Source organism: Erinaceus europaeus, chromosome 8 (assembly GCF_950295315.1).
Source record: "Erinaceus europaeus chromosome 8, mEriEur2.1, whole genome shotgun sequence".
NCBI classification, from domain to species: Eukaryota; Metazoa; Chordata; class Mammalia; order Eulipotyphla; family Erinaceidae; genus Erinaceus; species Erinaceus europaeus.
In genome coordinates this window covers 20,140,516-20,155,596 of record NC_080169.1, presented here as the reverse complement: position 1 = coordinate 20,155,596, position 15,081 = coordinate 20,140,516, and the positions used below count along the sequence as shown (strand labels likewise).

The 15,081-nt window shown below is 44.3% G+C and overlaps 2 protein-coding genes across 3 annotated transcripts in view; one reads left to right on the top strand and one right to left on the bottom strand.

The window, feature by feature from the left end:
* Positions 1 to 904: 904 nt before the first annotated feature.
* LOC107523006 (cytochrome c oxidase subunit 6C) lies at positions 905 to 12,380 on the top strand. 2 transcript variants are annotated; one of them, XM_016192186.2, is made up of 4 exons: positions 905 to 1,050; positions 3,824 to 3,950; positions 8,608 to 8,736; positions 12,270 to 12,380. In XM_016192186.2, the coding sequence occupies exons 2-3, from the start codon at positions 3,837 to 3,839 to the stop codon at positions 8,719 to 8,721; spliced, it is 228 nt and encodes a 75-aa protein (XP_016047672.1). In that variant the 5' UTR covers positions 905 to 1,050; positions 3,824 to 3,836; the 3' UTR covers positions 8,722 to 8,736; positions 12,270 to 12,380. The 2 variants fall into 2 exon arrangements, with proteins under 2 accessions (XP_016047672.1, XP_060052006.1); XM_060196023.1 differs by lacking the exon at positions 905 to 1,050 and adding an exon at positions 1,090 to 1,219.
* Positions 12,381 to 13,155: 775 nt separating this feature from the next.
* VPS13B (vacuolar protein sorting 13 homolog B) overlaps positions 13,156 to 15,081 on the bottom strand; it is a 634,327-nt gene continuing 632,401 nt past the window's right edge. Inside the window, exon 54 of the mRNA XM_060195774.1 lies at positions 13,156 to 14,926. Within this exon, the coding sequence (XP_060051757.1) occupies positions 14,678 to 14,926 (249 nt within the window). The 3' untranslated portion in view covers positions 13,156 to 14,677. The remainder of the gene's footprint in view (positions 14,927 to 15,081) is intronic.

Genomic DNA, 15,081 nt, shown 5'->3' with positions numbered 1-15,081 from the left:
TACGCGGATATCTTCGCCCACCCTGTCCAACGCTTGACGTCTCGTCACCCAATCTGGTCCCCTACGCCTACACTGAACTTCTCTGTTCCAGACTCTTGGAAACAGAGTTGGCAGTCAGCTGAGGTAAAGAACAAACACCTCATCACAGACCCCTGCAAGCGTCAACCCGGCTTTGACCTAGCACGTTATGATTGGGCCCTCCTCAATCGCTATTGAACAGGCCATGGCCAGTGCGCCGCTATGTTCCATCGCTGGGGAGCCAGAGACGACCCGAACTGCCCCTGCGGCTACAGACAGACTATGACCCACATAGTCAACGACTGCCACCTCTCCAGATTCGAAGGAGGTCTCGAAACTTTACATCAGGCTCAACCTGACGCTACGGAAGAAGGGCAAACGCTAGAAGAAGAAGAATAAAAAGGAAAAGGACAAACATGTGACCTCAAATCTCACCTCCCCAAAGCCCTTCCCGGCTAGGGAAAGAGAGAGACAGGCTAGGAGTATGGATCACCTGTCAGCACAGAAGCCAGACCTTCCACCTTCTGCATCCCACAATGACCTTGGGTCCATACTCCCAGAGGGTTAAAAAATAGGAAAGCTATCAAGGGAGGGGATGGGATACGGACTGTGTGGAACTTATCTTACAATCTTGTTAATCATTATTAAATCACTAATAAAAGAAAATTAAAGAAAACCAAAAACTTAAAATGAGAAAGAAAATATTGACTTTTGCAGTGTGTGGGTCCAGGATGTCCTGTACACTGTAATATATATAAATCACAGTACATTCATACCAACTCTGCATGAGTAAAATCAGTATCCCCAGATTACTGAGGAGACCAACACAGCAGGTCAATTCCTAAAGCCAAGCGGAAGACAGCGGCCGCACAGGGGGAGCCGGGCTGTGGGCACCCGCGGCCGCGCGCGAGGTCTTTTGGTCCCTGCCGGCCACTGTCCCGACCCTTTTCCGCTTCCTCTGCTTCCTGCGCACGCGCGGCGCCGCAGCCACCGGCCATTTCTCCTTCAGTCTGAAAGGACGTTGGTGTCGCGGTGAGTCTGGTCTCTGCGTCTCCTGCTCGGGGTCCCCTCGCTGCCGCCTCCCGCTTCCTGGCTTCGAACTGCTGGGGAGTCGAGCCGTGACCCGAAAACTCTGAGCTGGGCGGCCTCGGGCTTTTTCTCTGCAGTCGACCCCGCCGCGGCCTCCGGAGAACAACGGACGGTTGTCGGGGCCCTGGCGGGAGGACGGGGGTCAGAGGGTGGGGGTCAGAGGTCGGAGTGTGTAGGGGTAGGTGGGTGGGGCGACGGTCTCGGCACAGCCGGGGTCGCCGGGGTCACCGGGGTCGGGTTGTTTGCCAGGCGCGGGCCCCGTGGCTGCATCCGCGGAAGCGGAGCTGCGGCCTGTGAGCGACCGCGGCGCTTGGACTGGAGGAGGGAGCCGGTCACCCCCCACCCCCGGCCGGGAGACCGGCCCCGCGGTCCCGCGGTCCCCGGGCGGCTCCTTCGGGCTCCTCCGAGGGACTTAGCATGTTCTGCCGAGTGACTTTGGAGGAACCTGCTTAGCTTTTTATGTCACCCCGTTTTGGGGGTGAGGTGGTCGAGATTTTATTAGCGACCGAATGTTGGCCGACGAAGTGACAGAACACAGGGCCATCGCTCGGCACCGGTCCCGCCCCCAGACTTCTGGGTCCCCGTCCTCCCGGAATCTGCGGCTGTCTGCATCTGCATCTGCCCCTCCCCCGGCCTCTCTTTTCTTTTCTTGTTTTGTTTTGTTTTGTTTTGTTTTTTGCCTCCAGGGTTATTGCTGGGGCTCAGTGCCTGCACCATGAATTCACTGCTCCTGGAGGCCACTTTTTCCCCCTTTTGTTGCCCTTGTTGTGGTTATTATTATTGTTGTTGTTGATGCTGTCGTTGTTGGATAGGACAGAGAGAAATGGAGAGAGGAGGGGAAGACAGAGAGGGGGAGAGAAAGACAGACACCTGCAGACCTGCTTCACCGCCTCTGAAGCGACTCCCCTGCAGGTGGGGAGCCGGGGCTCGAACCGGGATCCTTAAGCAGGTCCTTGTGCTTGGCGCCACCTGCGCTTAACCCGCTGCGCTACCGCCGGACTCCCATTTTTTCTTTTTTTTTATAAGCAGTTCAATATCGATTTATAACATTACACGCCCACAGGGGTGTAATTCCGCACCGTCCTCACCGCCAGAGTTCTGAATCCCAAGTCCCTGCATTTTGCAAACCATCGTGGTTGCCCCAAGGTCGCAGACGTGGACTGACTGTGTCATCTCTGCAGTATTTGTCTACATTTGGACACAGTTTCCCCCCTTTTCTTCCAGGCCCAGCCCTCTCTTCCCCTCCAAGCCACTGGTAGCCCTGGTACTACATTCCACATGTCCCTCCCTTTTCCCTCTTCTCCCCCCGGTCCAGAGGGAGCTGCAGTTCAGAGCCCTCTCACCCGCTTCCTCCTGTCGCTTCTCCCACACCAGGAGTGTGGATCAGAATTGTGTCCAGTCCCGCTCCCTCCCACCCGCTTTTGTTTTTTGGTCCTGCCTTCTCTTCCTTTCTTTTCTTTCTTTCATTTTTTTTTTTTTTTTTTTTTTTTTAAATACCAGAGCACTGCTCAGCTTTGGCTCGTGGTGGTGCTGGGACTGAACCTGGGACTTTGGGACCTCGAGCATGAGAGTCTGTTTGCATAACCATTATGCTGTCTACCCCTGCCCACCTTCTCTTCCTTTTTAAGTCACACTTACACCTACTTGTACATCTGATTCCTTCCTTTTTTCCTCTTCTCTCTGGGCGCTTTTGGAGTTGGAGTTCAGAGCCCTCTGGTCGTCTTCCTCCTATCACTTCTCCCCCTCTGGGAGTATGGACCAAAGTTCTTTATGGAGAGCGGAAGGTGGGAGCTCTGGTTTCTGTAACTGCTTCTCTGCTGAGCATGAACATTGGCAGGTGGATCCATACTCTCAACCTGTCTCTCTCTCCCTAGTGGGGCAGGGCTCTGGGGAAGTGGGGCTCCAGGACACATGGGTGGGGTCATCTGCCCAAAGAAGTCAGGCTGGCATCATGGTAGCATCGGCAACCTGGTGGTGAGATAGAAAGCAGGGCAAAATGTTTAATTAATAAGAACCAAAAAGTAGGAATAGAGCAGATGAGAATAGGCATCTTGGGATGGAAAGAATTGAAGAAGTCTATTTTAGGTGTGTTCCTAGGAACCTGTAACTTTCATAGTTTTTGTTTTGAGTTTGATAGCTAACATGGAGGTGGAGGAAAATATTGTTTGGGAAGATGGTGTCAGAGTTGAGAGTAGGGCTAGAAAGTTGGAGTACGGCAGAGAATAATTCCCAATGTGTTATTGTTATTATTTCTTGCCGTTAATGGGTTACATAATTGCTCACATCATACCCACCACCACAGTTCTGTGTCTCCTCCACCCACTGGAAGATAACTACCTCACAAAGTCTTAGAAAGCTTGCTTGTGTGTGTGACTGCACGTTCCCGCGTGTCTATTCTCTAGATGACACCATATAAAGGAACACCCAGTTGTGTCTTTGTCCTGGGTCATGTAGCTAATATAAGTCCAGAGATGCTGCTTTTAGTCTCTGCAGTAGGAGGGGGTCTCCTTTGTACGGCTTCCACTCCCTAGTTACTGCGGCCTTGATTGGGGTCTGGACGGTCACCCTGGGTCTGGGGGGAGAAGCAGGGCAACCACGGCACCTTGGGACTCGTGAGAGAATCATCCCAGCAGCTAGTTTCTCTAGATGCAAAGATGCTTTATGCTCCTTTGGGCTCAAGTACTAGCCTGAGTTTTCTTTCATCTTATGTGTCTAGGAGGGTGACTACCATGGCTCCGGGTGCTTTGGCGAAACCTCAGATGCGTGGCCTTCTGGCCAAGCGTCTCCGCTTTCACATTGTTGGAGCTCTCATTGTATCCCTGAGTGTTGCAGCTTTCTATAAGGTATGTGTGTTAGTTATTCCCTAAGCCTAATTAAAAAAGTGAAGTAAAAACGTACACTTTCATCAGTAATTCAAAACCCTTTATTTTTTAAACTTTATTTGATAGGACAGAGAAGTTGAGAGGGAAGAGCAATATATATACAGGGGTCAGGATGGGGGATATCTGCAGCACTGTTTATGAAGCTTTCCCCCTACAGTTGTGGACCGGGAGCTCAAACCCAAGGCTCTGCATGTGGTAACACCTACATTTAACCAGTTGTGCTACTGTCCAGCCCCCCTTAACTCCCTATCAGAATTACCAAGTGAGACTTGGTGCCTGCATGATTCTGCTGCTCACAGTGACACTTTTCCCGTTTTATGATAAAGACAGAGGAGAGATAGATGGCGGAAGAGAGGGAGTGACAGACAACAACACTGCGCCATCACTCCTGAAGCTTCCTCCCTGATGGTGGGGACCCGGTACTAGCACATGATATGTCAGTTCTACCAAGTGTGCAACTGTCCAGCACCTAAAGTGGCATCTTTGATTCTGTAGTGTGCTCCATTTCATACCAGAAAGCACTCTGTCTCTTAGATATCTTGCCCTCAAATGAACCTAGCATTGTCCAAAAAAGTATCATATTTGATAAGACAGAAGTGGAGAGGGGAGGGAAAAGTAGAGAGAGAAAGGCCTACAACACTGCTTTGTCAGTCTTAAAGCTTCCCCCTGCCGGTGGGGACTGAGGACTCACACCTTGGTTCTTGTGCATTGTAACATGTGCATTCAACCAGGTGCCCCACCACCCAGCCCCCATATCTTTTAAATTTTTGAGCACCTTAAAGATAGTTTTTAAAGTCTTTACCTAGTAGCTCTGCCATTTGCTTTTCAGGGACAGTCTTGAGTTGACTGTACTTTATTTATTTATTTATTTTAAAACTATTTTATTTGATAGGATAGACAGAAATTAAGAGGGAATATTGAAATAGCGAAAGAGACACCCGCAGCACTGCTTCACCACTCTTGAAGCTTCTTTTCCTGCATGTGGGGACCTGGGGCTTGAACCTGGGACCTTGAGCATGGTAACCATACTCAACCAGTTGTGCCACCTTAGTGATGGCTTTTCCTTTTATAGGAAAAAGGTAGGAGAGAGGGGAATAGAGAAAATAATAATAACGTGCAGTACTGCTATATTCCTGAAGCTTCCACCCCTATAGTTGGGACCAGGGACATGAACATGTGTTCTCTACTGGATACCCCCCTTTTTTTTCTTTAATATGTTCAATTCTTGTCTAACGTCCCAAAGTAGGAAATGAGAAGAGTGCATGGAGGGGTTGACCCCTAGAAGTCACACAGTGAGGGGAGGGGTTTCTTAGAAATTGTAAGATAGCACATAAAGAAGGTGCTTTGGTTTTCAGTGGTGGGATATTGTGGGCCACGGCTCTTAAAAGAAGATGGATTTGAGCTGTAGATGGGGGTTAAGGTGATCTGGGACGAGGAGAAGCAACAGCTTAAGCAAAAGTCAGTAAGGGCCTGTACTTATGGGACCCCTTTAAAGAGACGAGCACAGACCTGTTCCTTGTTCCTTGAGATTCCTGCGGCACATGGTGGGCCTGATATAAATGTGGGGGAAGGGACGAGTACATGAAAATGGGCATGACGAGAGAAATAACAGCTAACTAGTTTCTGGACTCTCTTCCTCTATTAATATTCACTGCTTTGTAGCTTCTGCATGTTACTTATTGCTTCTATAAACTTAGCCTGTGTAATAGTCTGTTTTTATCTTTGACCCTCCTGTGACTGTGCAGTGACTTAAGAAATATGTTAAATGCCAGAAGTAATCTTTCAAATTAGTTTCACGACCTACTACTCGTGAGCAACTTGCTAAAACTTAGTTTTAATTCTAAGACACTTTCTGATTTTAGTCATTGTATTGGGGTAGAGTACAGTTACTGACGCTTCAATAAAATTTCTCATCTCACCAGGAAACAAATGTATCCATCTACTTTTTAAAAAATATTTATGTATTCAGTTATTATCAGCAGATAGAGATAGAAATTGAGAGGGAAAAGGGGACATAGGGATAAAGAGAGAGACCTACAGCACTGCTTTGGAAGCATTCCCCCCTGTAAGTGGAGCTTGGGGCATTGACCCCATGTCCTGTGCACTCCACTGGGTGTGCCACCACCTGGCCCCATTTAAAAAAAATGTTGATGAGAGCTAGAGCATCACTCTGGCACACATGTGAGTTGACCATGTATTTTAAGTGACATGCTCCAGGGTCTGTTTCCTAAATTAAAAGCTGGGTTCCATGCTGAGCCTAGAGTGAATCTGTTCTGAATGGAATTTTCCTCTGTCTTCACCAATTATCACCATATACACTGGCTGTTTGCTTGTATAAGAGTTTGGTTATAGATCATTTTATGGCTTTCAAGCTGTTCGGGATCTAGTGGACCTAAATTGATCATTTAGATTTTTGCTTTAGATTTTTGTTTTAGTTTTTGTTTAGATTTTCATACTTAAAAGATCTCTTGGGGGTGGAGAGAGAGCTTGCTGTGTATGGTGCCTGCATGGCCAGGTGTGTGACTTAGGTTCAGGATCTGGTACCGCATGGGAGTAGCTGTGGCAAGGGAGGAAGCTTCAGCACTTTTGTTTCTCCGTCTTCCTGTGTTTCTCTGAATGCTAAAAGGAGCCCAGAGCGGCAAGAACATGCATGCCTAAGGCCTTGGATAAAGACAGAAATTGAGGGGGAAGGAGTAGAGGGAGAGAAAGAACGACACCTGTAGTATTGCTCCACATGGAACTTTCCCCTGCAGGTGAGGACCAGGTGCTTGAACCCAGAGCTTTGCACATGTAATGTGTGCATTTAACTGGGTGTGCCACTGCCTGACAACCCCACCTAGACTTAATTTTTTTACTTTTATATTTTAACTTTTTAAAGTTGCTGCCAGGGTTATCACGGGGTTAGTGCCTGTACTGTGAATCAACCATTCCCAGGAGCAATTTTTTTCCTTGATAGGACAGAGACAGATGACAGGGAAGGAGGAGCTAGAGAGGAAGAGTCATCTGCAGCCCTGCTTCACTACTAGGAAAGCTGCCTGTACCCACCCCTGCTGAAGGAGATTGAGTGAGGACTTGAACCCGGGTCCTTGTGTGCTTGGTAGTGTGTGAGTTCCATTTGGGTGTGCTCCAAGGCTTTTTAGTTTTTTAAAGATAGAGACAGAGGCAGACTGTGTGGAAGAGACACTAAAGCTTCCTTCAGGGTGGTGGGGTTGGGCTTGCCTACATGGCAAGTAGCACACTATCCAAATGAACTATTTCATGTATGTGTGTGTTTGTCAGAGCACTGCAGCCTCAGGCATGAAAGTCTTTTTGTATGACCATTGTGGTATCACATCCAGCCTCTTTCAGCTTTTTACAAAAAGATGATAGACTCTCCATGGTGACTAACTCACAAGCCCCCTCACTGTGCACATGACCTTGGTTTTTCTATCTCCGTCAGACACAGCCGGATCCATTTCTGCTTCTGCCACCAACAAGTCTGTGTGCAAATTTCCTCTGCCACTTGCAGAGAAATTAGAACAAATATAAGAGCAGCAGTACTGCCTTGAACAGTCTGTCAGAGGAGCTCACATGCCATCTATAAACCCAGTTATCTTGTGTAAAGTGTTAAGTAGGCCAGCAGGGCTATCACTAGGGCTAGGTGAGGACTCCGTTGTTCCTGGTGGCCATTTTTCTTTTTGTTTTTGTTACTGGGTGCGAAGTAGGGAGAAAGAAAAGGAGAGGCAGCTAGAGCACTGCTCCACTCCACTGCTCACAAAGCCGGCTCCTCAAACTTAGTGATGTGTATACTCTACTGGGGGGGGGCCACCACCCAGCCCTTCCCCCATTTTTTAACAGAAATTATGAAAAATAAAATTTAAAGAGTTTATACTCCAAAGTTAAATGAGTTGTGTGATTGACATCACAGTTCCTGGGCCGGAGGCCATGGAAAAAGAAGGCGGTGAGGCAGGGATGGTGGTCCCAGAGAGCATCTGCTTTGGCAGGCCTCCTTCCAGGTGCCTAGGTCCACACTAGTGTTTCTGAAGCTCTGGGACTTTGTTCTTCGCAGCAGAGTCACATGTAGGAGGAACGGAAGTGTGTGTCGCTGAGTGGCATATATGATAGCCGGTATTTGTCTGGAACCCACAGGCAAGGGCTCTGGCTTCTGGGTGAGGCCACTGAACTTGTACATGGCATCTGCCTCTGCTCCTGCCTAAGGACCACCATTAGCATCTCGTTTTTAAAATGGAGTATTCTTCTGGCAATGTTTATGGGCTTATCAGCCCCTGTAGACTTCAGAGGTTTACAAGTGCTCCTTTTACTACTACAAGAAGATGGGAATTCAAATAACGGGTGAAGCTTGCAATCCTGTTAGCCTTCTGCATTTCTTTAGCATTCTGTAACCTCCTGCACCCCATCATCCTTGACCCCCACAGCAGAGGAATAACGCATCTCTGGACAAGGGGCACCCTCATTGCTATAGAGCTTCCCTGAGGCTTCTGTTTCATTGCTTGCATCTACGCTAGCTGTTCTTGGAAAATGTGTTTAAGTTGAAGCAAATACTATTTTAAAATTATATTGTTAGTCTCTAGGTCGTAAGTTTCTAGTAATAAGCCCTAATAGTGTGTTATTTTTTTAGTTTGCTGTGGCGGAACCAAGAAAGAAAGCATATGCAGATTTCTACAGAAACTATGATCCCGTGAAAGAGTTTGAGGAGATGAGGAAGGCGGGTGTCTTTCAGAGCACAAAATGATTCCAGAAAGTAGAGGTGAGGCCTGTGTAAAGTTTCTGGTTTAACTGTGGTAAAATACACAAAATTTTACCATCTTGAATTTAAGGTTATAAGTTCATTTACATTGTTCTTTTCATCTTTCAAAACAAGTCCTTTACCCATTAAAAAAAAAGCTCTTTAATTTTGCTATACAGCATGGAAACCGTGTTTTCTGTTCATGGATCTGGCAAGCTTCACTCCCCCTTTAAGTGTAGTCACAGTACTTGTCTCTTTTTTTGAGTGGCTTATTTCATTTAATGTTCTCGGCTCATCAGCTATAGCAAGTCTCAGAATTTCCTTCCCTCTCAAGACTAAACCCATTTTAAGAACATACCACATTTTTCCCCCGTTCATTCATGGGCTCTTTGCTCCCACCTTTTTTGTTTTTAGCTGTTACCATCATTCTGGCATATGTGGTCCTGGGGTTGAACATGGGACCTCATGCTTGAAGAGTTCAGTGCCTTATCCTGCTGAGCTGTACTCCCGCCTCTCGACTATCATGAAGTATGCTGCTCCTGTTGTACAAATTTCTCTTGCACAGCCTCTTCAGTACATTTGATTATATGCACAGAAGTGGAGTTGTTGAGTCATGCTGTAATTCTGTTCTTACTTTGTGCCAAAGCCTCACACGTGTACAGTTTTGCTGACTGGCAGAGTTGGAGACACACACACACACACACCCACAGACACACACAACACTGCCCCACTGCTCATCAAGTTTCCTCTGGTGCCCTGCATGATACTCCCATGTGACCCTGGAACTAGAACATAGGTCCTAGCATACAGTCTACTGGGTGAACTATCTTCTGGTTCCTATATTTTTAATTTTTATTTCCACCAGGGTTATTGCTGGGACCAGCTGTCTGTAACTCTCAGTCTTAGTGGCCATTCTTTAGATAGTAAGAGATGGAGATAGTGCAGTACTGCTCCACTGCTTGTGAAGCTTCGTCTTCACGTATCCTGTATGCTGACCAGGGACTCAGATCTAGGTCCTTGCACATGGTAATAATGTAAGCACTTGACTGCGCACTGTTATTTATTTATTTGCCTCTAGGGTTTTTGCTGGTATTCAGTGCCTGCACTATGAATCCACTGTTCTTGGAGGCCATTTTTATTGCCCTTTTGTTGTCGATATTACTATTGTTGTCATTGCTGTTGTTGGATAGGACAGAGAAATGGAGAGAGGAGGGGAAGACAGAGAGGGGGAGACAAAGACAGATACCTATAGACCTGCTTCACCACTGGTGAAGCAACCCCCCTGCAGGTGGGGACCCGGGGGCTCAAATTGTGATCCTTATGGCAGTCCTTGCGCTTTGCACCATGTGCACTTAACCTGCTGCACTACCGCCCAACACTGTTTGTTGTTTTTTTTTTTAATTTTATTTTTATGAGAAAGATAGGAGAAAGAACCAGACATCACTCTGGTACATGTGCTGCCGGGAATCAAACTCAGGACCTCATGCTTGAGAGCTTTACCACTGCGCCACCTCCCAGACCATGTTTTTTTTTTTTTAGGAGACTTATTTCTATAGTAACAGTGCCATTTTATAGTCTAGGATTTATAGGATTTCAGTTTCTTCACATCTGAGCACCACTTATTTTCTGTGTTTCAAGGTATCAAATAGTGGTTATTGACTCAGGTGGCATCTCATTTTGATTGTTATGTACATATCTCTAGTGGTTTATGAACACTTTCTTTCATGCTTATTGACTATATATATATATATATATATAATAGTAATTATATATTATAAAATATTTAAATAATCTTTTACCAGAGTACTACTCTGCTCTGGGTTATGGTGGTGCCAGGGATTGAACCTGGGCCCTCAGGTACCTCAGGCATGAGAATCTGCTATGTAAACCACTGTGCCGTTTTCCCTATCCCCCTTTGCCCATTTTTAATTGGTTTTATTTGTGTTTTTTCTCCTCTTCTTTTAAACACCTTTTCAGATATGTGGTTTGCTGATACTTTCTCTTAATATGTAGATTGCCTTTTCATGCTATTGTGTTATTTGATGCACTGACTTTTAAAAAGTGATGGCTTTGTGTGTAATTTTTGTTTAATGTGTGTGTGATTGTGTAACTTTGGGTTTTGGTGTCAAGTACAAGAAATGATAGTCAAATACAATATCATGAAGCTTATTTTTCATTATTATGTGTTTTTTTTTTTTTTTTTTTTTTGCTGGCACATGTAATGCTAAGAGCAGAACTCAAGACATCTTGCTTTTAACTCTAGTGTCCTAGCCATTGTACTGCCTGGGCCACAGTTCTTTATTATTACCATACTGTGCAGTCTTGTGCTATTCCTCTCCAAACCAACGTTTTTCATTCAGATAGGGAGAGAGAAGGAGAGACAACCACACCAGAGTTTCCTGGGGACCATACACTCCATGTGGTATACTGGGACTCGAACCGGAGCTGATGACATGACAATATAGGCACCTACCTGTTGAGCACTCTTTTTTTTTAATGAGAAGACACCAGAGCATCACTTTGGCATATGTGTTGCAGGGGATTGAACTCAAGACCTCATGCTTGAGAGTTCAACATTTTATCTGCTGCACCACCTCCCAGGCCGCTATCCACAGTTATAATATCAAAAAAAGAAAAAAACTTTATTCCCAGTGATTGGAAAATTGATAAGAATTTTGACTTTTTTATATTATTGGAAATAGCATTCAGGGGGCCGGCTGGTGGTACATCTGGTTAAGTGCACATATTAGCATGTGCAAGGAGGACAACCCCCCACCTCGTTAAGAGTCCCTGCTCCCCACCTGCACGGTGGTGGCCATTTAACTTTTCTCCCATTTTTTAAATGAGAGATAGAAACAGAACTAGAGAGGGAGAGAGATGCTAACAGTATCTCTTCACTGCTCATGAAGCTTCTTCCCCCACTCAGGTAGCGACCAGGGGCTTAAACCTAGGTCCTTGCACTTGGTAATGTGTGCATTGTATTTAGTGTGCCACCACTTAGCCCTAACAGACAGATATCCCACCCACCCACCTTTTTTTTTTTTGTATATACCAGAACACTGATCAACTCTGGCTTATGGTAGTGCTGGAGACTGAACCAGGGACTTCAAAGCCTTAGGCATGGAGGTCTTTTGCATAACCACTCTGCTGTCTTCCCAGCCCCCAACAGACTGATTTTTAAAAAATATAACTTATGAGAACTGTTTTTTCCATTTTTAGAAGTTGACTATTTAAAAATCAGTAAGAAAAACCAAGTTGGAGATGGTAGAAATACTGTTTAATATGTGGATATGAGAATAGAAGTGGCGTGAACTTGAAGGAAAAGGCAGGGTTTGGAAAATGAAAGCAAGAAACAGCAGGCTAAGGTGTAAGGTATGGAATCCTCCAAGTGGAGAAGAGACTAGTGAGGTTGACAGAAAACTTGGTAGAGAATGTACCAGAGAATTGGCAGCCTGAAATAGGCTTCACTTAGAAGGAGCAGATCTCATGTGATCTAAAGAGTGGTGCGGTGTTGAATGTTTTTCATTAACATAATCATTGTGTTTTCTCCACAGAATTTTTCGGTTGACCTCATGGAAATTTGTCATTTATTCTGAACTATGACACAGATACTTGGATAAGAAATACTTTCTCTTGATAAATAAACATTAACAAATACAATGATAGTAAGTTTTTACTCATTACTCTCATTTACTCCTTATTGGTTGGATTTTTAACTATTTCTATAAATATGATAAAGATAACTTGATTTAAATATTTATTTAAAACCTATAAAATCCATGACTCAGTAATTGCAAATAATGACACTGAGCAGTATTTTGCAGAGACAGTATATGAAAGCAATCAAAAATGTCCCAAAACAGTGAGTTCACATGACTGACTCTTAGAAGGGACAGAGACTGAGTACCTTTTGTCTTCTTTTCTTTGCTGGGCTTTTTTTTTTTTCCCAAATAGATACAAAAGGGGGGAGGTTGACATACCGCTGTAGCTTCTTCCAAGGGTGGATACTGGGCTTGAACCTGGATGAGCAGGTGTGCTATCCAGGTAAGCTAACTTGACTACCCAGAGGCCATCTTTCTAATGGATTATATCCTTGAGCTTTATTTAGCCTCACTGGTAACATCCATGCCACAAATGTAATATATAATGTCTGCAGCATATAGTAACTTTTTTTCAGGGATAGTCTAGGGCTTTGTCCCCTTCCCCCTCCCTCCATAGTATTATTTTACTTCTGACAGGACAGAAGGAAAACAGGGAGACACTGTAGCACTGTTTTACCACTCATGAAATTGTAGTTTGAACGTGTGTCCTTGCACATGCTTAATGTGTATCCTTATCCAGGTGTGCCACTGCCTGACCCACCCCCAATTATGTTTTTTTGTTGGGATCTAAGTGGTATTACAGTGACCTTTAAAAATCAAGCTTATTTTATGCCAAAGCTAATTTAATCACTATCACTTTATTAGTATAACAACAAAAACGTCCTTATCAATTCATGAAAAAAATTTTAGTAATTGTGAGCTGTAACTTAAACCCCAGGTAGCTGTTAAACATGTGCATTTAAGTAAGCCGATAATAGACATCCAGTGTTTTAAACAATTTTTATGTAACAGTTCTTAGAAGTGTGCAAAATTACCATAAAAGATACAAGAATTTAACACATTTACATTTTTAAAAATAATTACTCTTGAGGTTATTTGGTAAGACTCTCCTTTTCCTAGCTGAGCATATATGGCAACAAACCAGTGGAGGAAACAATTTTCATATTTAGGCCGAACTGTCACAGCCTTGCTTTCCAGAAACAACCATATATATATATATGTAGGTATGTATATATAGACAGTAACATGTTAAAAGATCACTAGGCATTTGATAATTTTCTTAGTGTCTCACAGTTTTAACAAAGTTTGGATGGAGTCAGTAAAAAATGAGTGCTTTAATTGCAGTAAGCTATTCATTGAGTATGTTATCTGGTAACTTGGGGTCTTGTCAATCCCATTCTTGTGCACAGTGAGACACTGGAACAGTCTGTGCTTTACTGAGTCAGCAAAATAAACTTCCTGGACTTGTTCACTGTAGGTTAATGAAGTTGTTTACTTCATTACAAGGTCCCAAGGACATTATGAATTCTGTTGAATTAGGTCATAATTGTTTTACTAGGCAAGTTTACTAGTGATGAAAATGAACCAGTGTCCTTAGTTGAGTTTCTATGGTTCTACAAATAAAGCAAACTAACTAGAAAAGCTTTTTCAAAATAACCTAGTTATCCAAACTTCTGTAAAAATGCAGATTTTAAGGAAGGAATATATGCACAGCAACTTTTACTAAAAGAATGATAACACATTTCATTAATAGCTGGTCTTAAGCATTTTAATTTCAAGAATCTACGCCTCTGCTTAAAAACAGATGCAATTAGGAATGAAGATTTGACTGCTACTGTTCTAAGGCTTACTTCAGCATTAGAGCAAAGCTAGTAGGCCTTACTTAGAGCACAGTTGAATGCATTTTTTACATGTGATATGAAGATTGCAATAGATTATTTTCCTTGATGGAAAAGAAACAATAAAAATATTTTCTTAAATCTCCATTTTAGGAAGCCAGGCAGTGACACAGTGGGTTAAGCACACATGGTGCAAAGCGCAAGGACTGGCGTAAGGATCCCGGTTCGAGCCCCCGGCTCCCCACCATGCAGGGGGTTGGCTTCATAGGCCGATCTGCAGGTGTCTTATCTTTCTCTCCCCCTCTCTGTCTTCCCCTCCTCTCTTGATTTCTCTCTGTCCTATCCAACGACGACGATAAACAAGGGCAACAAAAGGGGGGAAAAGTTTTTTAAAAAATCTGCATTTTAGGAGACTAGAATACTGACTGCAGTGTTGGTCTTGCATATTAGATGTTAGAACTTTAGGTTTCGCTCCCAAAAAATACATCATATAAATAGCAATCAGTTCCTAAGAATAGAGATTTAAGGAAACCCTTTCCTCAGGGCTTTATTTTTCACCATGGTAAACTTACTAATGAAAACTTGAGCAAAATGTGTATCAACCAAGTAATGGTACATTTTAACCGTGGAGGGAAGAGGTTCCACAGCTACCACGGGACATGGGGTCTGCATGGAAGAGCAGCTGGCGGACAGGTGACAGGATGTCTTTGTGATGTAGTCCACAAGTCTGTTGTACTGTTGCTCTGACAGTCTCTCTCGGACTCCATCCACCTGGGATCCAAAAATAACATTATTCAGTTGCCAGATCCTTGTAATGAGATTTCACTATAAAGTGATGTCCTTTTCCTTTGACACGTTAGACATTCTGCCTTTTATTGGTAGTTCATCAATTAAAGTTACTTTATCCAAAATAATGCTTCCTTTTC

Coding starts and splice junctions, on each gene's coding strand:
- LOC107523006 (XM_016192186.2), top strand. CDS start 3,837: ATGGCTCCGGGTGCTTTGGCGAAACCTCAGATGCGTGGCCTTCTGGCC. Junction 3,951..8,607: donor GTGTTGCAGCTTTCTATAAG/GTATGTGTGTTA, acceptor TTATTTTTTTAG/TTTGCTGTGGCGGAACCAAG.